This window comes from Siphateles boraxobius, unplaced genomic scaffold (assembly GCF_051911475.1).
Source record: "Siphateles boraxobius isolate OS27281-9 unplaced genomic scaffold, OSU_SipBor_1 15, whole genome shotgun sequence".
Taxonomy (NCBI): Eukaryota; Metazoa; Chordata; class Actinopteri; order Cypriniformes; family Leuciscidae; genus Siphateles; species Siphateles boraxobius.
The window spans coordinates 1,181,283-1,208,455 of record NW_027508755.1 but is presented as its reverse complement, the minus strand read 5'-3'; the positions used below and the strand labels follow the sequence as shown (position 1 = coordinate 1,208,455).

At 40.5% G+C, this 27,173-nt stretch overlaps 1 protein-coding gene across 3 annotated transcripts in view; it reads left to right on the top strand.

The window, feature by feature from the left end:
• Positions 1–15,319, top strand: part of LOC143738616 (ethanolamine-phosphate cytidylyltransferase-like) — a 53,426-nt gene extending 38,107 nt beyond the window's left edge. Inside the window, exons 7-12 of one of the 3 annotated variants that reach the window (XM_077230632.1) lie at positions 182–264; positions 8,951–9,028; positions 9,123–9,188; positions 12,347–12,412; positions 12,514–12,602; positions 13,751–15,319. In XM_077230632.1, coding sequence (XP_077086747.1) covers positions 182–264; positions 8,951–9,028; positions 9,123–9,188; positions 12,347–12,412; positions 12,514–12,602; positions 13,751–13,853 — 485 coding nt within the window. In that variant the 3' untranslated portion in view covers positions 13,854–15,319. Of the gene's footprint in view, positions 1–181; positions 265–8,950; positions 9,029–9,122; positions 9,189–10,580; positions 10,970–12,346; positions 12,413–12,513; positions 12,603–13,750 lie in introns of those variants that run through there. The other 2 variants (XM_077230630.1, XM_077230631.1) reach the window with 2 other exon arrangements.
• The last annotated feature ends 11,854 nt before the right edge of the window (positions 15,320–27,173 follow it).

Below are 27,173 nucleotides of genomic sequence, written 5' to 3'. Positions count from 1 at the left end.
TACTCGCAACATCGCCAGGAAACTATTACAGTCTGCTTTGAAAAAAATAGCTTGGAAAGTTGTATAGTAACAACATGGACATTAAAAACACTTCCAAGACACTTGCGTTTCCTGTGGATGCACGTGTGTATCCCTCCTAAGATGATATTAATGTTGTCCTTTTTGACCCGATGCACATCAGACATCGGCCATGTGGATTTCCTGGATGCCGTGTCCCAGCTTTCAGAGAAGCCATATGTCATTGTGGGGTTGCACTTTGATCAGGTAGGCTGCATACAGGAAAGACTTTGATATATATATATATATATATATATATATATATATATATATATATATATATATATATATATATATTAGATTAGATTAGATTCAACTTTGTTGTCATTACACAAGTACAGGTACAAGGCAACGAAATGCAGTTTGGGTCTAACCAGAAGTGCAATAGCAGCAAGTGCAGGATATACAATGGTTCTGTAAGTGCAGTACATGGATATGTACTGAATAAATATAGCTAGATATGTACTGAATATAATATACAGATGGCTATTACTATAAACAGAATTTTTACAGATATGTACAATGAACATAATATACAGATGATTATTACTATAAACAGAGTTTACAGGTGAATGTGTACTATGAATATATATACAGATGGCTATTACTATAAACAGAATGTGAGCTTAGTATACTAATGTGATATATATAGAATGTGATAATATACAGAATGTGAGCATAATAAACAGATGGTTATTACTATAAACAGGATTTTCAGATAGATATATATAATAAGTAAGGCTAAATGAGCATTATAACAATGGATTTAAAGTAGTGCAAATTAAGTTGGACAGAATATATCCGAGTAAAAGTGCAATGGAAAGTAATTGCATATTACAGTTAAAGTACGGTATTGCAATGTATATGTAAACAATTGGTACTGTAAATAAACAGTCGGCAGTGCAAATTGATATTCTAGTCAGGTGAGTAGTGCAAGATGCATATGTAAACAGTTGTTACTATGATAATAGTCAGCAGTGCAAATTAACATTATAGCATTGCAAATAACAAATAACCAATAACAAAATGGAGTTAGGTGTGAGGAGGGAGAGGAGAGATTATCAGTATATGAGGGGAGTGGGATCAGTGAGGGTTAGAGTTCAGTAAAGAGACAGCTCTAGGGAAAAAGCTGTTCTTTAGTCTGCTGGTCCTGGTCCGGAGGCACCTGAAACGCCTGCCGGAGGGCAGTAGAGAAAACAGTCTGTGGGCTGGTTGAGTCCTTAAGGATGCTGCGAGCTCGGTGCAGACAGCGTTTCCTCTGGATGTGCTCGATGGCAGGTAGTTGAGGCCCAGTGATGCGCTGGGCGGTTTTCACCACCGGCTGCAGGGCCTTGCGCTCTGCAACAGAACAGCTCCCATACCACACTGTAGCACAGTTGGTCAGGATGCTTTCTATTGCACAGCGATAGAAGTTCACCAGGATAGTCGAGGAAAGCTGATTCTTCCTCAGTGTCCTCAGGAAGAAAAGGCGCTGGTGAGCCTTCCTGACCAGGCAGGAGGTGTTGGTTGTCCAGGACATGTCCGCCGAGATGTGGATTCCCAAGAACTTGAAACTGGAGACACGCTCAACAGCCATTCCATTGATGTGGATGCTGTCATGTGTGCCTTTTGACTCTTTTCTGAAGTCCACGATGAGCTCCTTCGTTTTGGTGGTGTTGAGGAGCTGGTTATTTTCAGTGCACCATGTGGCCAGGTGCTTGATCTCCTCCCTATAGGCAGTCTCATCGTTGTTGCTGATGAGACCAATCACCGTAGTGTCGTCCGCAAACTTGACGATGGAATTAGATCCGTACACAGGCTTGCAGTCGGAGGTGAAGAGGGAGTAGAGAAACGGGCTTAGCACACAGCCCTGTGGTACACCAGTGTTGAGTGTAATGGACGTGGAGCAGGTGGAGCCAGATCGAACATTCTGGGGTCTGTTGGTCAAAAAGTCCAAAATCCAGTTGCACATGGAGGTGTTGATGCCCAGGTCTCCAAGTTTGGCTATTAGCTTAGTTGGGATGACAGTGTTGAATGCTGAACTGAAGTCAACAAACAGCATACGTGCATAGGTGTTCTTTTTGTCCAGATGTGTGAGCACAGAGTGCAGTGCCATGGAAACTGCATCCTCTGTGCTCCTATTGCTACGGTAGGCAAACTGATGTGAGTCCAATGTGGATGGTAGAGAGTCTTTTAGGTGTGCCAGGACCAGCCGCTCAAAGCACTTCATTACGATGGGTGTGAGTGCTACAGGGTGGTAGTCGTTAAGGCACTTCGGGCTGGAGTGTTTTGGCACTGGCACAATGGAAGTGCATTTAAAGCATGTTGGTACTGCTGCTTGGGCAAGAGACAGGTTGAAAATGTCTGTAAAAACCCCAGCGAGCTGCTCCACACATGCCCTGAGTACGTGTCCAGGGATGTTGTCTGGTCCAGCAGCCTTGTGCCCGCTGATCCTGCTCAGTGCCTTGCAGACATCTGTGGAGGAGAGTGTGATTGGCGGGTGGTCTGTTGGGGATTTGAGCTTGGTGGCAGTTTCACTGTTGTCTCTTTCAAAGCGAGCATAAAAGTCATTTAGCTCGTTCAGGAAGTTGACATCAGTGGAGGTGGAGTGAGTGGGTTTGTAGTCACTGAAGGCCTGAATGCCCTGCCACATGCGTCGAGGGTCAGCGTTGGAAAAGTGTCCCTCTATCTTAAGCTTGTAGCAGTGCTTGGCCTCTTTGATGCCCCTTTTCAGATTTGCTCTGGAAGTGCTATAGGCTTGTGCATCTCCTGATCTGAAGGCAGTGTTGCGTGTCTTCAATAGGAGTCCCACTTCCCTGTTCATCCATGGCTTCTGATTTGGGTATGTGGTGATCTGCTTCTGGGTTGTAACACTGTCAATGGTGGTATTAATATAATCCAGTACAGAGGAGGTGTAGCAGTCAATGTCCGTGTGAGAGTCACTGGTGGCTTGAGAGGCAAACATACTCCAGTCAGTGTGTAGAAACCTTTCCTGGAGTGAGAAATCTGCCCCCGCAGGCCACACCTTGATGGTCTTCACTGATGGCTTCACGCGATTGATGAGAGGTGCATACTTGGGCGTGAGGAACAAAGAAAGGTGGTCTGACTGTCCCAGGTGGGGGAGGGGTGTCGCGACGTAAGCTCCAGCCATGCTTGTGTAAACATGGTCTAAAGTTTTGTTTCCTCTGGTGTGACAGGAAACATGCTGGTGAAATTTCGGTAGCAATGACTTTAAGTTTGAATGATTAAAATCACCCGCAACAATAAACGCAGCTTCCGGGTGGATGGTCTGTTGTTTACTGATGGTTGCGTGAAGTTCTTTCATAGCAAACTTGGCAATCAGCATCCGGGGGAATATAGGCTGCAGTGATAATAGTGGAAGTGAACTCCCGCGGTAGATAAAACGGTCTACATTTAACCATGAGAAACTCAAGGTTAGCTGAACAATGTCTCCCAACAATAGCAGAGTTTGTGCACCAAGCTTTGTTAATGTAAATGCACAATCCACCACCTCTGGTCTTACCGGAGCCATCTAATGTTCTATCCGCCCGGAATGTATGGCGTCCTGCTAGCTCAATAGCGTTGTCCGGTATTCCGCTGTTTAACCATGTTTCTGTGAAGATTAGGACATTACAGTTCAAAAGTCTCTTGTTATCCCAAAGTCTATATATCCCAGATAGCAACATTGTGATGTCCCAGATCTGGCCCACATCTGCCACATGTGGAAAGATGATCTGGCCCACATCTGGGCCACAAGCAGGCCATAGCAATGCCACATGTCAGCCAAGAGTAAAGAAATAGACTTTGTGGCTCAGATAAGGCCCAGTTCTGGTTTGTGTATATTAAATATGGAGTCATCTCCGCCTTAATAAGTCAACTGACTTCAGACACAGTCTTAGATGAAATCCACTGATGAGAAAATAAGATATTAAATCTCTGAGGATCTCAGAAGAGGAGGATTAAACAACTCAACAAACATCATTACCAGCTTCACTTATTGTTAGATAAAATTGGATATCAGAATGAAGTCAATGATCAATGAAGACCAGAGCAGAGTAGAACACCAGTTCTGGGGACCAAGAATGACACACACACTGAGGTGTAGTTCACTCAAAGTCAGCTTTATTGTACTCGTGCCATCGTTTATATAGCAGGCTGAAACTAACAAATAGAATAACAAGCCCATGTAGAAAAAAAATGAGACTGAGCTGAAATAATCCATAGATAGACAAAGAACTCCATTCATATTAAATTTCATATGCAACATTGCTCCTTATGACTAGCACATGACTTACGAGCGTGTGACTAAACAGGGTGTACAAAAAAATGATTAGATAGACAGAAAAGGAGATGCAAACATATTTATCCTAACAATGGCCACTTTAAGTCATTTATGACACCCAGTGTTTGCATCATTTTAATTCTAATGCTAAAGCTATTCAGCCTCAGCCTTAGATAAAACCAACTGATCAACAAGTATAAGACTTGGACATTTATAGCAAACAATAAATCTAACAACTTTTGTCATTCATTTACTGCTGTATATGGCTGTATATTTTACTTGTTGACCCAACAGTAGTTTTCACAGCCCTCTGGACTGCTGACATAATATGGCCGAGGACAAAGCAAAATGAATGCAATCAATATTATAATGATTACATATTGTTCTACTTTCGTTAACATTCCTGTCATCCATTCCCACCAATCTTCACCACTTACTACCCTTCTTACTTACTACCTTACTACTACCTCTTACTACCTCAAATCTCTTCATCGTGTCAGTGATATTCTTTATTCCCTCATCATGAGATATCCATCCACGTTGTTGTCCAGTATGTATGTAAAACAGGTTGTTCCAATTATATTGCAGACCAATCTTCAATTGGTTTAGTTCTTCAAGGCCTGATACTTGTTCATCAATGGATAATGAAATTCTTTAGTATGACACTCAGCCATTTTGTAATTTAGACCTAAATGGTATCAAGGGAACCTTTGATTATCCAGAGTAGCTCATTTGATATCTTCTGCCTGCAGTGACCCCCGCACCACTATAAGGTTCAGTTCTTCTGCACAGCTCAGTGGATTTCTCACCTTGACAACGTTTGAGGCAGGTTTCTTGGGCCTTTTTTTTTTTTTTTTTTTTTTTTTCCTTTATTTATTTTTAAACAGGGACAATGCAAAATATACATTAACCTTAAGAGGAGAGATGCATTTTACCAGGTTATAGCACTTGTGCTAATTTTCACCTGTAGTCCCTGGGCAGGCTGATGTCAACAGATACACATATTAATAAAATCATTCCTCTCAAAAACAGCACAAAAAAACACAATAAAAGAAGAAGAAAAAGAGTCACACCCTTCATTCATTCTTCAACATTCATTTACAAATACCCTCTCACATACACGTCAATTACAATACATTATGCAAGCATGTTTGTTTTAAAAGAAGCCATTTTTTGGCCCGGTCTGAAAAAGTGCTAAAATGTACACATGTGGTCAGCTCCGTTGGCAACTGATTCCATTGTCTGATGGCCACACATGAGAAAGCTGAGCTGCCGAATGCTGTTTTACACTTATACACTTTTGTCCAATTATTTAGAGTACTACCCTTTCAGAATGTTTCAGTAAATCCAGTAATAAAGTAAATCTGTATTTAGAGAATTTATAAGTGAAGCTGGTAATGCTGTTTGTGGAGTTGTTTAATCCTCTGCTGAGATCTTCAGAGATTTAATGTCTTCTTTTCTCTTCAGTTGATTTCAGTCTGTGTCTGAAGTCAGTTGTAGTTCTTGTGTTTCTGCTCACCTCTTTTCTGTTCACTTCTTTCCTTCAGTGATTCTGCTTGCTAACAGTCTTATTAAGGCTGAGATGACTCCATATTTAATATACAGCATTTGATTTTTTTAGAGTACCAATGTCAATAACAAATTTAGTGAAAGCCTATTTTGGAGATTTGCAATTTAGTTTCTCAACTCCAAAATTCAGCACCGCATGGCAATGCTTAGAGGTTGGAATAATGGCAGGATGCACCATTTCTCCACTGGCTTTTACCATGGCAATGGAAGTAATCATTAGGGCATCAGGATGGGTAGGAGGAGGAGAGTGCTTGGCTTCTGGGATGCGACTACCCCCAATCAGAGCATACATGGATGACATGACAACCATGACTACAACAGTAGCCTGCACTAATCGATTATTGGGGAAGTTAACAGATAATATTGAATGGGCATGAATGCAATTTAAGCCCTCTAAATCAAGGAACATCTCGATAGTTAAAGGAAAGGTAGTAGATAAAACATTCTTCATTAATGGTGAGGCAATACCAACAGTTTCTGCGAAGCCAGTGAAGAGTCTTGGGAGATGGTACGATGGGGATCTAAAGGACACAGTTCGAGTGGGAGAAGTTAGACGACAAGCAGTGGAAGGGTTGAAGAGCATAAACAGCTGTGCTCTACCAGGCAAACTAAAACCCTGGTGCTTTCAGTTTGGTCTACTGCCAAGGTTGCTGTGGCCACTGACTGTGTCCGAGGTTTCTTTGACAACAGTGGATAAGCTGGAAGCGTTAATAAGTTCATACATCAGGAAATTGTTGGGAGTTCTACGCTGCCTCAGCAGAGTGGGACTTTATAGTAAAGGAGTATTGCAGCTGCCAGTCTCTGCTTTAACCGAGGAGTTTAAGTGTGCCAAGGTCAGACTGGAAATGACTTTAGCAGAGTCACGCGACAAATGTGTAAGGGAGGCAGCCCCTGTGGTAAAAACTGGTAGAAAGTGGTCAGCAAAGAAATCTGTAGTAGAGGCAAAGGCTGACCTTCAAATTGGGGATATCGAGGGACAGGTACAGCATGGAAGAGGGGGTTTTGGGCTCAGTTTATCTCCTCCTAAATGGCACAAGGCAGGCCCAGCTCAAAGGAGGAAGCTGGTAGTCAACGAGGTGCGAAAGCAGGAGGAGAGGATGAGATGTATAAAGGCCATTTCCCAGGCCAACCAGGGAGAGTGGATGAGATGGGAGAGTGTGGAACAACGCAAAATGGGCTGGCAAGACCTTTGGTCAATGGAAGAGAGTAGGATCAGTTTCCTTATTAGGTCAACATATGATGTTCTCCCATCACCGCAGAACCTAAACCTCTGGGTAGGAGAGGATCCCTCTTGTCCTTTGTGTTCATCACCTGCCACATTAAGGCACATTTTGACAGGATGTAAGGTGGCTCTTAGCCAAGGTCGGTTTACTTGGCGCCATGACCAAGTATTGCGATGTTTGGCTTTAGCATTGGAAGGCAAGCGTAGTATGACCAATAAGTTGCCGCCTGTTCTAGCAAAACATTACACGCAGAAGACAATATTCCTCCGCCCAGGCGAGCAACCACCAAGAAAAGGTGCTAACGCCAAATCTCGCCCAGGACAACTGGAAGCTGCTAGGGACTGGAAGATGCTGGCTGATCTTGATCAACGGCTTATTTTTCCACCTGAGATTGCCACCACTAACCTACGACCAGATATTGTTTTGTGGTCTGGATCAGCACGCATTGTTCAATTTATAGAGTTAACAGTGCCATGGGAGGATGCGGTAGATGAGGTATATGAGAGAAAGAAACTGCGGTATGCTCATCTGGCCACTGAAGCAGAACAGCGAGGATGGAGAGGCCAGGTTTATCCAGTGGAAGTGGGTTGTCGAGGTTTTGTGGCACACTCTACAACCCGGTTCCTCAGAGACGTCAGATTCAGTGGCCAAGAGTTGCGTTGCACAGTAAAGAACTTATCTGAAGCAGCAGAAAGGAGCAGCAACTGGCTGTGGTTGAGACGGAAAGATTCTAGCTGGCTGTGTACAGGCTGCCATGCTACGGTTTCGTAGAATTATTGAAAACTTGAAAAGTCTGTTGGTTTATTTGTATAGGTTGTATAGTATTTACAGTCATTACGTTCCTGTGTATATTGCGTGAATGGGTGGTTGGGCAGATATTGTGTTTTGCGGTAGGTGGTATGCCATACGGAACCGTTGCCACTGAAACTGCATATTAACGCACCAGTGGGGCTCGACAGCCTTAGTCAAACGGGTTGGCACGTATGGTTGGGTTGCGAGGAGATTGTGGTTGGGTCTCAGCAGCAGGAGGGATGTAGAGGTCAGTAAGCTGGGCTGAGTTGGGTGGGGGACGGAGGGGGGTGACTCTGGGATGCCAAAGTCACTGTCGAGCCCTCTTGAGGTGTCGTGGGCTAGTCGACGAAACACTGAGGACGGAAGGTGCCCACTTGAAGACCCTAGAGATGTCCCCTACTCAGCTCAATCCAGACGGTTGTCATGGGGGGACCGCACTGTGGTTGCAGACGTTGTGTGTGCTGACGCGTGTTAACACTAGACAGAAGGAGATTTACATCACCATATGGAAAGAAGCGTAAATGGATGGAGAAGCATAGGTTACTGTAAAGCTATGTGTTAGTTGGTGCTTATCTTGGCGAAAGCCGAGTACAAATCAGCATGAAGTTTTAACATCTACTCTCGTGTAATGGAAATTATGCTTGGTAACAGTCGTATTAAGGCTGAGATGACTCCATATTTAATATACACAGATTTTTGGCTCAGATAAGGTCCAGATCTGGTTTATTTCTTAGCTCTTGGCTGACATGTGGCATTGCTATGGCCTGCTTGTGGCCCAGATCTGGCAAACAGGAGCGAGCCACTAAAGGGTCGTCATTCCACGCTGCATGTGGGCCAGATCATCATTCCACATGTGCCAGATGTGGGCCGGATCTGGGCCGACACAATGTTGCTATCTGGGATATATATATATATATATATATATATATATATATATATATACTGTATATATACACAAGTATTTTCTCAGTTGAGCATAATGTTCATTATTATTGGAAGAGATGTGTGAGAAGCAGGAGTGTTTGTTTGTTTTTTACTTTTTTTCTAGGAGGTGAATCGTTACAAGGGAAAAAACTATCCCATCATGAACATCCACGAGAGGACTCTGAGTGTGCTGGCCTGTCGAGTGAGTGTTTGATCTGATCGCAGTTAATGCCTGTTTATGTCTTGAAATGAATTGTGTGATATGAATTTATTACTTTTGTCTTCATATCTCTCAGTATGTCTCTGAGGTTGTTATAGGAGCACCATATGCTGTAACAAAAGACTTACTGGACCATTTTAAGGTATCCCCCTCTTTTAATGTGTTAAATTTGACTTCTGACTTTCTTGACAGAGTTGGAAAACGTGTAGCCACACTTTAAAACCTTTCTGTAAAAAATGGCCATATTCTGACGTTATCATACACAGAGGTGTTTAGTCCAGGGGGCAGAAAGTAGAAGTCCTGCCATATGTTTATTCCACCCATGACCTCACTCAGCTGCTGGTATCTCCTGGTTGAAAAACTGCTAATTAGCAAATCCAGGTGATTGGAACAAAATACTGAGGAGGACTTTTACTTTCTGAACCTGGACTTTACACCTCTGAAGAGAACAGAAAAAGAGATGAGCAGAAACACAAGAACTACAACTGACTTTAGCCACAGCCTTAGATGAAATCAACTGAAGATAAAAGAAGACATTAAATCTGTAAAGATCTCACCAGAGGAGGATTAAACAACTCCACAAACAGCATTACCAGCTTCACTTATTACTAACCAGACTGACTTTATTTCTGTCAGACGTCTACAAACGGTTTTATTGAGAATTAACAGGGGTTTAAATCTGTTTCTTTTGAAGTCACCATAACAGTGATTAGTGTTCCCAATAGTTGGTTTCTTAACTCTTATTATCTTTATTGGCTGCTTAGACAGTGTCAAGCACATTTGCAGCAGCAATGAAAGCTAAAGTAAAATGAGATCAGGTGATGATGGTTACCTGTTGATGGTTTTACAATCCTCATGAAATAGGTTTATTCCCGGGATTTTATAAATCTAACAATTATGTTTTTCCATTAATACATTCATTTTACAAAACCCTGTGTTATTACAGCATTAGTTCTAGCAATATTATAACAATCAGTTTTAAGCTAATAAACATGAGCTCTAAGAACTTAACTAATGTTGACACACACAGATATCAACAATCAGCACATGAATCTCAATAATGGTGACAATCAAAAATATTTAGATAAACAGATTAATTCAGAACGAAACTGAAAAGCAAACACAAAGCAACAGCAAAAATTAAAAGCAAATATTTAGAATTAAAATAACAGGACAATTCAGCTGTATGATTTATTCATCTTGCAATGCATGCTGGGAGTTTTGTTCCCCACAATCAAAAGTACCTTGCTGCATGCATTACAGCAAGGTACTTTTGATTGTCATCATTGTTGAGATTCATGTGCTGATTGTTGATGTCTGTGTGTGTCATCGCTAATTGACTTCAATGCTTTCATGCTCATGTTTTTTAAAATCTTCGAATTGATTGTTATAATATTGCTGGATCTCATGCGGCAGAAACACAGGGTTTGTGATATGAATATATTAATGGATCAATACAACTGTTAGATACAAAAGACATCAGTGAATCAGTCTAGATATTAGAAGTTAGTTTTTGATATTCTCTTTTTTTCAGCCAGGAGATAGAAATCAGGGGGTCATGGGTATAAATAAATGGGGAATAAACATATGGCAGGACTTCTACTTTCTGACCCATGGAATATACACCTCTGATCATACAACTTTCCATTATAACAGTAATATACCGTAGATAACAATGCATTCAGGTTAATATTTGTAATTTTCAAGAAAGTAGCCTAGAGATATATACTGTGAATTAACAGCACTCAAAGTCGACACTCATAGGCTTCATTGAGTGTGTTCAAAATCACACCCTTTATACCCTCATTCAATATTCCTTACATTAGTTCACTAATATAGTCCACTTGACAGAGTGAATTCAGACACTAATGAACACGTGATAAGCAGAATCACTGAAGGACAAGAACAGAAAAGAGCAGAAATACAAGAACTACAACTGACTTCCAGTTTACAAACCAGTTTAACATTATTTCTTTCATACATGTACAGAAGTTCTTGATAACAGAGATTTAGATAACAGGTGATGTTTTATTGTAAATAATAAAGTTTGTAGTCACCACTATGGTGATCAGTGCTTTAGTTGAGCTCTTGACTCTTTAACATTACCTTTTCTTTGGCCAAAAGAATATTAAAAACTAACTTCTAATATGTAAACTGCAAAAAACATTTTGATGCTATTGCATGTCTTAAACAAACAGATATCAACAATCAACATATGAATCTCAACAATGGTGACAATCAAAAGTTTCATGTTGCAATGCATGTAGGTTACCAGAATAGTACCACGTTCCCAGCATGCACTGCAGCATAAATAAATTATGCAAATTATGGGAATTATGTCTTTTTATATTGCCACCATTGTTGAGATTCATGTGCTAAATGAGGCTGTAGCTCTATGGTGTGTTTAAAGACAGCGTCTGTGGTTATAACTGTTTGTCGCTGGAACTCTTGCTGTTGTTTCACAGTAGTGGTAATGTAAAATTTAAGTTTGTTCATAATGTGATACTTATGATAAGGGATTAAACACTGGATGAGATCAGTGAATCAATAGATTACTTAATGACTCTCATCAATACACAGCATTCAATGATCATCATCTTTTTCCCCCATAATAAATATGGCTTACAAATACAGTTAAAGCAACCAGAGGAAAAGCAGTTAAGGGTCAAGAGCCCAACTAAAGGAAACACTGATCCTCCATTTGTAATGTTTGGAAGTCAGTTGTAGTTTTTGTGTTAGGGTGTCTCTTTCTGTTCTTGTTGTTCCTCTTTCCTTCAGTGATTCTGCTTGTTAACAGCAGGTGTTCATCACTAATGCTCATAATCATCACTTACATGTTCACTTAATTATCTCACTAGTTTGTGGGTCACCATTGTGCTGAAGAGTAGAGCCTGTGCTTCAGTCCAGGAGAAGATCTAAAAACACTGATGATATGCTGCATGTTGCATTAATTGCAGTTGCAGTGACTGTGTAGTTGCTGATCTAGATAAAATATCTTTATTTAAATATTTTTTAGTGGACTCAAATGAAATAAATTCAGTAATAATATTATAAATTATAAATATTAGTTTTTAAATCTAATGGCAGCTGTTCAATTTAAGTCAGTCGTTTCTGCAAATGAAATTAACTCGAGTTTTAATTTAGTGTGTGGTATCTTTACAGCAACATACTATAGATTACAGTAAAGAACTGGCAACACCATTAATTTATAGGTCAAAGTTTTACAGTGCAGTCATGCCATCTGAGACTGAGACCTGTGTAAATGTGGCCATAGAGTAATACACTGTCCTCATGGTGTAGGTAGACCTGGTGTGCCATGGCGAAACTGAAGTGTTTCTAGACAGAGATGGATCAGACCCATATGCTGTAAGTGCCACATCAATAATTACTCAAAATACAGGACAATACATCTGATTTACAAAATTACTGACAACATTTGATCATCTTTGCATGTTTTCCACACACAGGTACCCAGGAAAATGGGAATATTGCGGACAGTGGATAGTGGAAACAGTCTCACCACTGACAACATTGTGCAGAGGATCATCAAAAACAGGTATTGCAATTATCTCTTTAATAATGCATACTGTGCTTATTAAATCTTGACAAAACACACATCAATCGAAAGTTATGCAGGTTTTATTTTTAAAATGTTTTGTCAGTGACGTGCTGAAGTCAGACAATTATTTACACTGCAAAAAATAAGGTCAATTTGTTTCCATTGAAAATAGCCTATATAAACATCCTAAAATATATGTTTACCTTCTAGGCAAAATTGCATACATTTGATTTAGCAACTAAAAATACTATTTGGCCAGTGGAAAAGATTGAGAATACCTCATCTCTGAAAACTTTCACTTAAAGGTTATAAAATTTTGATTGATTTATTCTAAAATAAATTCTAAAATATGATTTTTAGTAATGTAATGTGACAGCACAGTCTTTATCTCATTTTTTCCTAATGTCTTGTATTGTTAAAAAAGTATCACATTGGGAATGATGCATGAAAAGGATATCCAGATGATGATATGCATTGTAAAACGAGGCTTTGTAAGCACCATATCTGGTTATTTCGGGGAGGAGATGGGGTGGAGATGCATGTACACAAAATGTTCCGCTGACTGGGTTTATAAAGGGAATTTTGTGCAGGTTCTGGCAAAATCTAGCTTTTGTACATATGCACACTTTTAGGATAAAATCTACAGAAAGTTTTGTACACGAGGCCCCTGGTTCACAGGTTAACTGTTTCAGCCTCAAAACAAGATAAGCTCTTTTGACTGCATCTATATGACACAAAAGTATTTAAATTCATATCTCAGTATCCATATATAAATTGGAAACATGTTTACAATGGTTCAGTTTCAGACATTTGCAACTCGTATCTTTATTAAAGTGCCTATATTACATCTCCAACAACAACAAAAAAATGACTTTTAGACATGTTCATATGGCATGTATAACAGCTTACTGTACAAGCTCGTAACAGGAGTAGTTTTATGTCATGTTTAATGATAAAATGTTGTGGTTATACTTCCAAAACTCCAAACATTTCAATTATAAATTAATTTGTAGAAATGCACTATTCACTGTCAGGTTTGAGTAAAATAACACTAGAAAGCAAGTAATATTTGGCTGGTCATGTGAGATGTTAAAATGGACAATTACCAATGCAACGCTAGTATTATTACCTCTTGTTCCTGCCAGGTTGCTGTTTGAGGCAAGAAACCAGAAAAAGGAGGCCAAAGAGATGGCAGTGATCCAGGCCATGAAGCAACAAGAAGAGGAGAGAGCACAGGCTGTGCTGTAGGGGAAACACATCCTCAAAGACTAACAAAACCCAGTACATGCAGTTGACTCTTTTCTAATGTTTCTTCTACATACTGGACTTACATACTATCACAACACCAGCAGCTGGAAGCACCCTTTATTGCTGAATTAGCACGTGTTGTTTTGGGAGTTGGATGTTTAACCCGATCTCATGGTGAAACGCAACTATTTTACGAGGTGGCGGTATTAATTCATGCAATGTGAATCGTATGAAAATATAAAATTTTGAGGGGAAAAAAGCAATCCACCCCTAGCTAACCACACCTCAAACATAACCGTCATAGGGGCATAAGCAGATCGTATGAAAACATATGAATGAGATCCCACGAATTAGCCACCGATTTGCCAAAGCGTAAAATACTTACGACCTGCCATGAAATTGTGTTGGTGTGTGACATCTGTTTTGTGAACCCCTCCCACTCTCCACACTCCGATGACCTCTTCATCATGTCCTTCCTCATCATCAGTCTGATCAGATCTACTCTCTGAGGAAGAACCCACGATGGCTTACATGACCTTTACCTCTACATGCAAGTCCAGAGACTCCTGTTTCACTTGGAAAGCAACACTCCTGAATCCACTGGAAGAGCATTACAGTCTTCTGTCCTAACATGTATTCATGATAAATTATTAATATATATATATATATATATATATATATATAACTGTCATAATCAATGGCTAATCCTCATATGAATTTTATTTTTCATTGTAAAGCACTCCAGCAAATTAAACTGTACTATAAAAAAAATGAATAGCAAGGATATGCTATTTAACAAACATGCATTTTAACATGTTCTTAAAAACCCTTTTTTATGTTTATTATTTTTTAACAGAATTGTATTTCCTTTACCTTACTTCATAAGGATAAAGGAACATGTTTCAGGATGGCTCTTTTGTGAGATGGATTTTCCTCAACGTCACATTCTTGTGATAGTTTATCCAAAAAGAAGAAATCTGTCATCCCAGCTAACGTAATGTTTTCCAAATTTTCTGTTTTGGTTATGGAATGCCCAGTTTTTTTAATGTTAGTGGAATGTTTTTTTAAGGTTAGTATGATGTTCCTGAAACATTCTTTCAACTGAATTTTTTATTAACAACTCAACATTCTTCATAGCAAAAGTCTCAGTGTAAATGAACACTTCTGTTCTAATATCTATGGGTCCAATCTAAAGAGTGTTAAAGTAACACTGAAGCCACTGCAGTTGTGATTAAACCACTTTAAGTGATTAAAGTTTGACTTTATTTCTGTCATATGTCTACCGAAGTTCTTATTGAGGTTTTGATGTTGATGTTTTATTAAATGTTTTTTCTTTGTAGTCACAATTATGGTGATCGGTGTTCGCTTTAGTTGGGCTCTCGGTCATTGACTTTTGTTAGTTTATTTCTCTTTCAGCAGTTGCAATAGTGTTTCTGCATTGATTAAAAAAGGGATTGATGAAAAAGCAGATCAACATATCTGCTGTAATAGCAATCAAATTACTGCATTAAAGTGGTTTAAACAAATATTTAAGTCAGTCATGAAACTACGGAAAAAGCAGTTATGAAGTTGAAGCATTAATGAACAGAAAAAAAAACACATTTAGCTGTTGTAATAGAAAGATGCATTAAAACTGAAGTTCTGAGATCTTCCATAAATGCTATAACATCTTTTGTGCACCAATTGAGACATATTAATGATTAACTTATATAATATATGTATTATAATCTGCATAGATATGCATTAGAATTTCATTGACTTCTCAGTTTACCTGTCCATTTGTATCCACTTGTCTGTCGTCACTATACAGCACTAGAGTTACATTGAACATAAGATCAGAAGAAGCCCAACACCACAAATTACAGTGAACAGAGTTCAATCATAAAGTCACTGATATGGTTATTTGCAGCAATTAAGCAACCTGTGAGTATTAGAGGGTACATTGTATATGTTGTACTGTATGTTGATAATTGGAAATACCCCAGGGTCAAAATAAACCACAATGAATGTGTCTATAGTGGTCATGATAACATGCACTTCATATCTGTTGCAGATATTTAAGGAAATTACTAGTCGTGCAAACTAGTTACCTGCAGCTTTACCAAGTACTAAAACAATTAAAAAACAAAACAGATTTTAACATGAATGACTCAAAGGAAGGACGGAAATTATACACCTGAAATGGACATGTTGCTAACGTTTTCTTTCCAAGACTGACCGAATAACCCTCCATTAGGCCTGATTCAAAATCTCTACCACAGAGGTGATATGAGAATAAAACATACTTACTCTCTTCTGTGCTTGTCTCTGCACTCTGATTTTAGTTTGTTTTATTTAACAGCTTTCCTGAAAAACAACACACACACACACACACACACACACACACACACACACACACACACACACACACACACACACACACACACACACACACACACACACACACACACACACACACACACACACAGGTTCTATACAAGGAACTTTTCTTTATTTTAAATTATACATGATATTAAAATAAAAAGCTAAACAATTATTATAGTTTAGCTAAATGGACATATAAATAAAAAATAAAAACATCTTACTTTTTCTGAGGGTGAAGTCATTCCTTATGCATTGATATCCATACCGTAAATGAAAGGCTTACAAATACTGTAGTTTAAATAGAGAAGTACTCTGAGATCTCATATTTCTAAGTGAGGTCTTTACAGCAGGAAGTGAGTCCCCATATAAATGTTTTGACAGAGGTCAGAGGTCAGGTGTGCCACAGCATATGTAAGTTAGTCTGTTCACACTTTTTACCAGAGCATATTTAAAAGCATAATCGTAAAAGTTTAAATATGATCTTCTAAAATGAAAAGATTGTTTAAATTAAATCTTAAATAGAGGATATGATTTTATTAAAACGTTAATCTAGAAGCTGTATAAAGTTTTGTTGCCTAAAGCGTATTGTTTATTAAACAGTACCTATACTTTAGATTTTTTTATACTTTAAAGCAAAAAATTTACTTAGTCGTATAAGTAGATCTATTTCTACAAAGACTCAAGCAGCATAAATAAGATAAATACCCCCAACCATGCCATGAAACATGTTGACAAAGTTTGTCATAATGTTTCTTTGTAAAAAGAAATCTGTATGTTTTAAAAATAAACTAGGGATATTTATTTTGTTTATTTGTTTTAAAAAGATTGCAAAGGTGTCCATACAACTCTCACGTCACCTCAAAGGACTCAACCATGCTCTTATTTAGTTGTATCTTTAAGAAAATCACCACACACGTTCAGTTTTCATTTTTTGGCACTTTCCACATATACAATTATTTTTATACTGTACAAACTGTATATTCTATCCCCTAAACCTAACCTTCATAGAAAACTTCCTGCATTTTTAGATTTTCAAACAACAACAAAAAAAGAAGAAAAAACAAAAGAAAACAAACAACATAATTTAGTATGATTTATAAACTGTGTTCCCCATGGGGACAAAAAGTGAAATATTTCCCCCATAACATAGGGTTTACCTGAACCACGCAGGTCATCAAACAAGTCCAGTAAATAATAATAGCTTCGGCTGATGGGAAAACTTACAGACCAGAGGATGAAATCCTAATGTTAAGTTAGTCTGATAACTTCTTCCAGACTGTGTCCTGTGGTAGAAAATATTGACACTGTTAAAACCTAGTGAACAATACGTATTAAACATATGCGTTTTGTGTAAAAAAAAAAAAAGGTTTAGACTGTTTATTGTTTTAATACTTGTGTTCATTTTTAAGGGGGCACATGTCTCATTGATCTATATGATTTTACTTATTTCTACAAAATTTCATTTTCAATTCATAGTAAATATAAAGTTTTAAAAATATGTATAAATCAAAAGAATAATGTTGACAAATATGTTTGCTGCAATGTTTTTAAGAAATAGGGATTGCCATACTGTACATTTTGAAGTTATGGACATTTACACAGTTGGAAGAGCAATCACAATATTGGCCCATTTAGGTGCATTAAAAGTTTCACTGGTGCTTTATACCCAGTGTGCTAGACTTTCACCATTACAATTTTCAGACATTTTTACTGTAGTGTTAAAGTTATAGACCCATGAATTTGACAAATGACAGTCTAGTTAGAATAGCCATTGCATTGTTTGCTCAGTTGGGGGCGCTATATCTCAGCTGCCTTTAAAGATGCGTTAAAGGTTTCACTGATTCCTTATAGTTATACCCAGTGTGCTTGACTGTCATCATGTCAAATTCCAGACATTTTTACTGTAGCATTTTGAATTTATTGACCCATTAAGTCAACAAGTGTGACAGTTAAAGAAGAAGTTGCATTGTTGGCCCATTTAGAGGTGCTATATCTCAGCTAACCTTGACATTGTGTTAAAAGTTGCACAGGAGTCTTATTCCCAGAGCACTTGACTGTCACCATGTCAAATTAATACATGTGCAAATGTGTTTCAAACACAATATCACAGCAGTCAGGAAAAAAACGTAATAAGAGTTTTCAGACCAACTATTGGAAACACTAATCACCATTATGGTAACCTCATTGAAACAAACACGAGAGTTAAACTTCTGTTAGTTCTCAATAAGAGCTTCTGTAGACATCTGACAGAAATAAATTAAATCTGGTTAGTCCTAAGTGAAGCTGGTAATGCTGTTTGTGGAGTTGTTTAATCCTCCTCTGCTGAGATCTTCAGAGATTTAATGTCTTTATAAATTGATTTAATCTAAGACTGTGGATGAAGTCAGTTGTAGTTCTTGTGTTTCTGCTCTTCTCTTTTTCTGTTCACTTTTCCTTCAGTGATTCTGCTTGTTAACAGGCTTATTATTTATATTATAAATAATATAAAAAGATTTTGTGGCTCTGGCACAACAGGAGTGAGCCGCCCAAGTGCCGTCATTCAACGCATTTCGATTCACCAAAACTGTTCACGGTTTAAAAAGTTAAACAGAAAAACATAGCCAAAGTAATCCATATGAATCGAGTGGTTTCATCCAATGAATCTACCTGTAAATCGACTGTACATTTATATAGAGCGAGCATGTCCCTTCAGAGGACCTTAAGAGACATGATTGCTCTACATAAATGAACATTTTAAATTTAACTTTTATTCACATTCATCAACGCACATACTTGAGCGCAACAGAACTGGAAAACGCAACGTAAACTCAGACGTGCTTGCTCGTAATCCTAAGAACCAATCAGCTTTAGTCGCGTGTTGTTTGAATTTAAACACAAATATATAGGGATTTTAAACATATTTTTGAAAAATTGATTTATGATCCATTTCAAATTATATGATGTTGAAATGCTTGTGGGAATTTCAATAGTAGCCCATTAAAATTAACATATGTTATGAACAACAGCCTCTTAAGTAGCACATTGTTTTATGCTACTTTTTTTGTTTTTACAAGTACAAACAAGCAAAATTGATCAACATATCGATTTAGTATGCCTATTAATGCATAGTTTACAAAAAAAATGATAATAAATTATAAGTTGGTACATTGTAAGAATGCACTTGCATATAGCTATAATGTATTTATTAATGTACTTTATATTAAAATGTTTTCAAAAAATATTACTTTTAAAAACCATGCTGAAGCGCATGTTCATTACATAAATATTGAAAATATATTGCAGTAGGCCTACACATGGTTATAAATAAGGTACGTATATTTTAAACCCAAGCTGAATCATTTTTCTCATTTAGTAGCATTATAGGCAGTTTTGATTTATAGTACATTTTAGTATATTTATAGTATTTTTATTTATTTTTTATTTTATTTTTTTGGACTAGGAAACCTTATTCATTTGAAGTCAGTTGTCATTCTGAACGTTTAAAGGATGTTCCATGAATGTACTGGAAGAATGTTGTTCATAACTTTGAGAGAACGTTATAGCCAAAGCTATGAGAACGTTCCCTGTTTGCTGGGATCATTCACTCACCCCTCGTGCTGTTCCAAAAAAATACCATAATAGTCCATATTACTTGTTCTCCATTTTCCCAAACTTCCTTGAACAAGAGCCTAATGTGAACAACAGCATGAAATGTCAGCCTTATTCACTGATAACGTTCCTGCTCCAGTTCTCAAAATTGCCTTTTGCAACACATGAAACACATTCATTTAGTTTTTTGGAAAATAGCAGTTCTATCTTGACAACTTTCAGAATAGCTTAGCATGCTACTGGATATGACAATGTTAAAGAGGACCTATTATGCAAAATTCACTTTTACATGGTGTTTGAACAAATGTGTGTCGGCAGTGTGTGTACACAACCACCCTATAAGGGTAAAAATCCACCCACTCCCTTTTTATATTCCCCATACATCATAAAAAGTGTCTTTAAAATGAATAGTTTACATTTTCTATACATTGTGATGTCACATTGGAACAGGCCCCACCCACAACTGGTGATGAGGCCCCACCCACAATCTGCCCTATTAGATTCGTGTGTATGTGAAAGCAACACAGACTCGAGTACGCACTTGTTCAGGAAGAAAATTATCCTGGGGGATAATCAGGGACTGAGTGGGGTCCGGGAGGATTCAGCCTCCGAGCTCCCCTGAGGAATCGCTGACCAGGTCGTTTTTCCCTAGTGACTGGCCAGACGTCGGTTTTGCAAACGCAGCTATGGCCGCCATGTACACTTTGAGCGTGGATGGGGTCCTGCCCTTATCCAGCAGCACCTGAAGGAAGGAGAGCACTTCCGTAACCCCGCAGTCTGCGGGTGAAAAGCCCTGAGGTTGACACCAGGCAGAGAATACTGACCACTTCAAGGAATAGAGCCGTCTAGTAGACGGGGCTCTAGCCTGCGTGATTGTATTTAATACTCCCTCTGGGAGGTTAGAGGGTACCCGTTGATGCCCCATGCATGTAGGGACCATAAATCCGTGCGAGGATGCCAAATCGAGCCCTTTGCCTGATAGAGGAGGTCTCTCCTCACCGGTATCGGCCACGGGGCAGTGCTGGTGAGCCGCATCAAGACTGGGAACCAGTTCTGGTTTGTCCAGAGTGGAGCCACGAGAAGCACTGGGCATCCGTTTTCCCTGATCCGTTCTAGCACCTGAGGCAGGAGCGAGACGGGGGGAAAAGCATAGAGGGGGCAGCGGGGCCATACGTGGGCCAGCGCATCCCTGCTCTTGGAGAAAAAGTTCGGACAGTGAGAGATTTCTTGGGATGCGAACAAGTCCACCGCTCAGCAGTTGGATCGTCTGCGGGTGCAGCGATCACTCCCCTGCTGGGACATAGTTTCTGGACAGACGGTCTGGTCCCAGATTCAGGCGACCAGGCACATGCGCTGCTTTCAGTGAAAGCAGGTTATGCTGAGCCCAGACCAGGAGGCGTTCCGTCAGCCTGTAAAGGTTTCGGGACCTGACGCCACTCTGGTGATTTATGTATACCACCACTGACATGTTGTCCGACCGGACTAAGACATGGCGGCCTTTTATCTGGGGACAAAAGCGCCGTAGCGCGTTGTCTACTGCTAGCATTTTTAGACAGTTTATGTACAGGAGCTTTTCCCGTTCTGACCACTGGCCGAAGAACGGTCTGCCCTCGCGTCCGTGGACACCCAATTGACTGTGAGACCCAGATTATGGAGATGCTCGAGCAATGTGGTCCTGTGTTCTATGAGCTCTGAATGTGATCGAGCTAGAATCAGCCAATCGTCCAAGTAGTTCAACACTCGCATGCCCCGAAGTCTCAGGGGTGCGAGAGCCGCGTCCATGCACTTCGTAAATGTACGGGTGCCAAAGACAGGCCAAACGGTAGGACTGTGTATTGATAAGCCTGGCCCTCGAAGGCGAATCTCAAGAATCGCTTGTGATGTGACGCTATTTGTATTTGGAAATAGGCGTCCTTCAGATCATATTGACATAAACCAGTCTCCTTGGCGCACTTGCGCGAGGATTTTCCTGGTTGTCAGCATTCTGAACTGGCACTTCATAAGCACTCTGTTCAGCTGTCGCAGATCTAGAATGGGTCTGAGACCCCCGTCTTTCTTCGGAAAATATCTGCTGTATAGCCCCCCTTCGCTCTGAGCCTGAGTTAAAGGTTCTATGGCCCCTTTTCTCAGCAGTTTCGCTATTTCGGCTCGAAGTAGATAAGATACTTCGTTGTTCACCGAGGTTTCGACTCGCGCCGTGTAACGGCGGGGACGTCGAGCAAGCTGTAGCGAATAGCCTCTCTTTATCGTGTTCAACACCCACTCTGATACCCCGGGCAGCTTTGCCCACGCATCTGCGTGAATAGCTAGAGGTAGAATGAAATCCGGGCTCTGGCCGCGGCATTGCAGCAGTTGCAGAGCTCCGGTGTGCTGAGACATAAACACTGTGTTTACAGCCTGCGAGGCGGGAGGCACGGCGGGCAGCCTGGTCGCACTCGAATTCTCTATGACCGGTTGTGTAGAGAGAGCGAGCGGGACAAACCCCGTGGGGATGAGCGTGCCTGTGAGGGAATGTGGGCGTGGGACAGCGGGCACATTCACTGCACTTATAACACCGTCGGCTTGTGCTGACTGAATGTGTGTCGGTTTCGTTTTTACAGAAACCGAGGGACACGCATTGTGTAGTGTTTGTGGGCACTGTGTTGTGGGCAAATTCACTACATTGTTTGCACAATCGACCTGAGTCGATTTTATTTGTGCTAGCCCTGCGCTGTGGCGGGCTGTGTCTGCGTGTGGGAATGGGCACTGGGACTTGGGCATTCTTACAACACTCATAACACCATCGGCCGTGGCCGGAACACCAGAAAATACACTCTTTATTGGATTTATCTGGGTAGCCGTAAAAACGGCTTTTGTGTGCAGGCAAGCGGGCAAATGAACCGGCTTGTTGACTGCTAAATACACTGGAACAGTCACATTGCATGGAACTGGACGAGCAAAATGTTTTGGTGAAAAACCGGCCGCAGCGGGATTTGAACACCATCGCTTTCCTAGAGAGGCTAGGAAGGCTTTGAGACCTCGGGCTTGATTTCGATCCTCGGCCGGGGCCCGCGCTGAGGGGGGCGGCGTCCGGTAGAACGAGAGTGCGGTCTCTGTTCTCGGGCCTTGCGGCTTTGAGAAGCGGCGGTGGCGGGTGGTGCAGGCTGCGGCTGGGAGCTCCGGGCAGGCGGCTGTTTAGAGCGACCTGTTGCAGAACTAGAGCGCTTTGGGAGGAAGTGCTTTATAGCCTGCGATGTCTTTGAACCTCTTGGAATCTGTCCGCGAAATCTTTGAGGGCAGATCCGAAAAGGCCAGTTGACGAAATGGGCGCGTCGAGAAATACAGCGCGCTCCGCTTCAGTCATTTCAGACAGCGTCAACCACAGATGTCTGTCAGCCACAGTGAGAGAGGCCATATTCCGCCCAAAAGCCTGTGCAGCTGATTTCGTAGCGCGTAGAGCCAGGTCTGTAGCGCTCCGTAAATCCGCAACGCTGATTGATTCAGCACCTTCCTCGTCCATTTTTCGGGGGAAGGTCGGCCTGGAAGATCTGCAGGATGGCCATTGTGTGTAGTGCTGACGCTGCTTGCCCGGCGGCGAGGTATGCACGACCGTGCATGGATGACGTCACTCGGCAGGCTTTAGATGGTAGCGTTGTCTGAGCTCGCCGTCCAGCAGAGGGCGGGCAGAGATGGGAAGCTACCGCTGCTTCCACTGGGGGAAGAGAAAGGTATCCTCTGTCTTTCGCACCGTCCAAAGTGGAGAATGCAGCAGAGGCAGAGGTACGCACCCTGGCCGAGAGGGGGCCGTTCCAGGACCTCGCGACTTCTTCGTGAAGTTCAGGAAGAAAAAGGGCGGGTCTGGATTGTGACGGCGCGTGGTCCTTTTTGAGGAAGCATCCCTCCAGTCGGTTGCGCGCGGGCTGCGCGGGCGCCTCCCAGTCGAGGCAGAGGTTGTCGACGGCTTGGTAGAGCAGACGCATCAGCTCTGACTCGATGCCGGCCCGTTTCCCAGCAGGCTCGCGGATAGCAGGGGGGGTTCCACAGAGCTCGCCCAATCCTCGCTATCTGATGCCAGGATAGAGCAGACCTCGGCTGGTTCGTCAACCTCCGTCGGTCAGGGACTCGAGCGATGCCGGCGAAGCTGGCGGGCGAACCGGCGAGCTTTGGAGACTGCCGCACTGTGCACGGCGCTTTTTACGGCGCGGCGCTGCAGCGGGTTGAAGTGCAGGCTCTGAGAAAGATGCCAGGCGAGACCTCAGAGTCACCATAGGCAGTAGCTCACAGTGATGGTATCCGCCGTCGACGAGAGCGAGAGCTGCATGATCCTCACCCAGGCAGGAAACGCAGATGACATGACGATCCTCTTCACTGAGTGTGGCTCGACACGAGCCGCAGGACCTATGCATCTTGAGAAAGATGCAGCTCTTTCAGGAGGGAGAGAAACAGTGAAAAAAGTCTGTGTCGCAGCGGCGAATGGAAAGGATATGACGCCGGAAAGCGTAGCAGGTACGGCGGCTAAAGGCGGCGATGCCAGCGACTTCAGACTCAAGGCTCGTCCCGCTGTATGCTTTTCCTCAGACGGCGCGGCTTCTCACTCCGGATCCAGCGATGCAGATGCTTCGCTGAAGAGATGAAAATCAGTTTGTATCAGCCTATCGATCTGTATTTATAGGCCAAGGCCACGCCTATTCTGGCGGGACGTGACGTATATGGGCGCGAATGCCCCCATTGGGTGTCATGTCTCGCAGGGCCTCTGTCGATAGGCTGCTGCTTTTGCCACAGGTCAGCCAATAGGCACGCAAGCTGCCTTGCCTATGTCTGCATGCTGTCGCAAAGCGTTTTACATTGATTAAAAATTAAGGATAATTTTTGGCTTCAATATCTCGTGGAAAAGAGATTTTCCCCGTAGCGTAAGATATTACGCAGTACGAGAGATACTCTCGTAAGAGAACCTATAAGGATGCAATCTCATTCCATCTATCACGAAAATTGTTAATTGGTCAATTAATGAAGGAGGGTTTCCCAGTTCTTGGAAAACTGAAATAATAACACCGGTATTTAAATGTAGTGATCATAGTGTCATCACCAACTATCGACCGATAAGCATTCTTCCAGTAGTTTCAAGAATTGCAGAAAAATTGTTATCTGAACAGATTACAATGCATTTAAATGCAGGTTCTTTCACATTACATCCGATGCAATTTGGATTTCAAAAATATCATTCTGCAGAAACGGCTAATGCCTTTCTGTTGGAAAATATAAAAGCAAGGGTGGGGTGGTCGGATCTGTTTTTCTTGATTTAAAAAAAGCTTTCGATTTGGTTAATCATGAGGTTTTAATAAGTTATCAAAGTTACATTTTTCATCAGATGACATTAAATGGATAAAATCATAGGTTACAGACGGAAAACAATGTGTTTGTGTGGATAATAACATCTCCCAAATAACTGACATTAATTTGGGTGTACCCCAAGGCTCCATTTTGGGTCCCCATTTATTCAGTTTATATATATCAACGATCTACCTGTTAGTCCACCTAATGTCACCTGCCAGATGTTTGCTGATGACACTGTCATATATCTACATGCTACAAACAAGAGACAAGCTGCAGAAGAGCTATCAGCTACAATGATTAATATCTTCAATTGGATAGCAAACTCGTGTCTGCACCTTAATACTGATAAAACAGTATGTATGTTTTTTCGAAATCCGCAAATAGAGATCTAGACCCAGATGTTTTAGTAGCAGGGAAAAGACTTCCAGTAGTCCAAGAGTTCAAATATCTGGGAATATCATTTAAACCACAGGTGAAAAGGGTCACAAATAGAATCAAATTTAATTTGGCAAATTTCAGACACATTAGGAATAATTTAACTACAGAGGCCTCAAAGTTATATATTAATGCTATGATTTTATCACACATGAATTACTGTCTTACCAGTTGGACCAGATAGGTCGGACCACATTACGGACAGTTGAAACACTTTATAAACGGGCCTTAAAAACGTTGGATAAAAAGTCAAATTCATATTGTAAAATCTTAATTAAATATGATATGCTAAATTGGGAAAACATGGTTAAGTTAGCAGATATTTTACTTGAATGTAACATTTTTCATGGTATGTCTCCCCCTCCGCTCAATAAATTCGTCCAACAAAATCTAAACTCATCCACCAGAGCATCAACAAGAGGGGATTGTAAAATACCATGTAGTAAAAGTAGTTTTGGACAGTCAGCTTTCTCTTTTCGAGCAGCTCATACATGGATATATATGGCATACATATATGGTATACCCACAGAACTAACATCACATCTATCAAATCATTTTCCAAATCCATAAAACATTGGTTATTGACTAATCACATATGCTGCCATAATACAGAATAATCTGTTTGTATTCATCCCTATAGTGCATGTAATACATTCTGCTGCAGCACAAACATGAAATTACCCAAAGCAGATCTAGACAGGTGGAGCTGGGGGAGGTAGAGGGTTTCTGATAGCGTCCTGTAAAGGGACCTATTATCCTCATTTACAGGTCATCATTTTGTTCAGGGAGTGTATACTAGATTTCATGTCTGAAAGCTGTTTTAGTTTCTTTAAAACCTGCTTTCTGCTCTGATTGGCCAGCTGGCCCCGGTGGTCTACTGCGTAGAGCGTGTGTCAGACGGGAATGTGACGCCCCTTACCGTAACCGGCCAGCAATGTCAAAGAATATATATATATATATATATATATATATATATATATATATATATATATATATATTATAATATATATATGTATTATATTATATGCAGCTGTCTCTAAAATCATTTTAAATTGTCAAAAACTTCTGGTTTGAGACCATAATGTTTCAAGAAATATTTTAACATTTAGAAACAAGTTCCGAGGATGGCGTGTGTATGTATATATATATATATATATATATATATATATATAAACCAGAAGTCCTAAGACTAAAAGGTACAGCCCATGTTAGTATGCAGAATGTGCTACCAACTATTATAGCCACAAAATCTCATGTTATGATAATTCTTATGAACAGAAACCAAAATGGACTGAAACCTAACTAATTCTGTTTTAATGTGACATGTTATATAAAGTGTTTACTAATAACTAGGTACTATTTAAAACAGGAAATCTCTCTGACATTATGATAATAGTTTCAAGGATTGTTTAAGTCAGTTTTGAAGTTGACTTTCATTAAGTTTTAATGAAATTGATTGATTGATTTATTTATTAATTAATTTTAATTTATTTATAACTTAAAGGGATAGTTCACCCAAAAATGAAAATTCTGTAAGTAATTACTCTCCCTCATGTCGAGGATAAAGGCACAATAAGAAAGTACAAAAGTACCGCAACTTCCGTTTCAAGTCGACTTTAA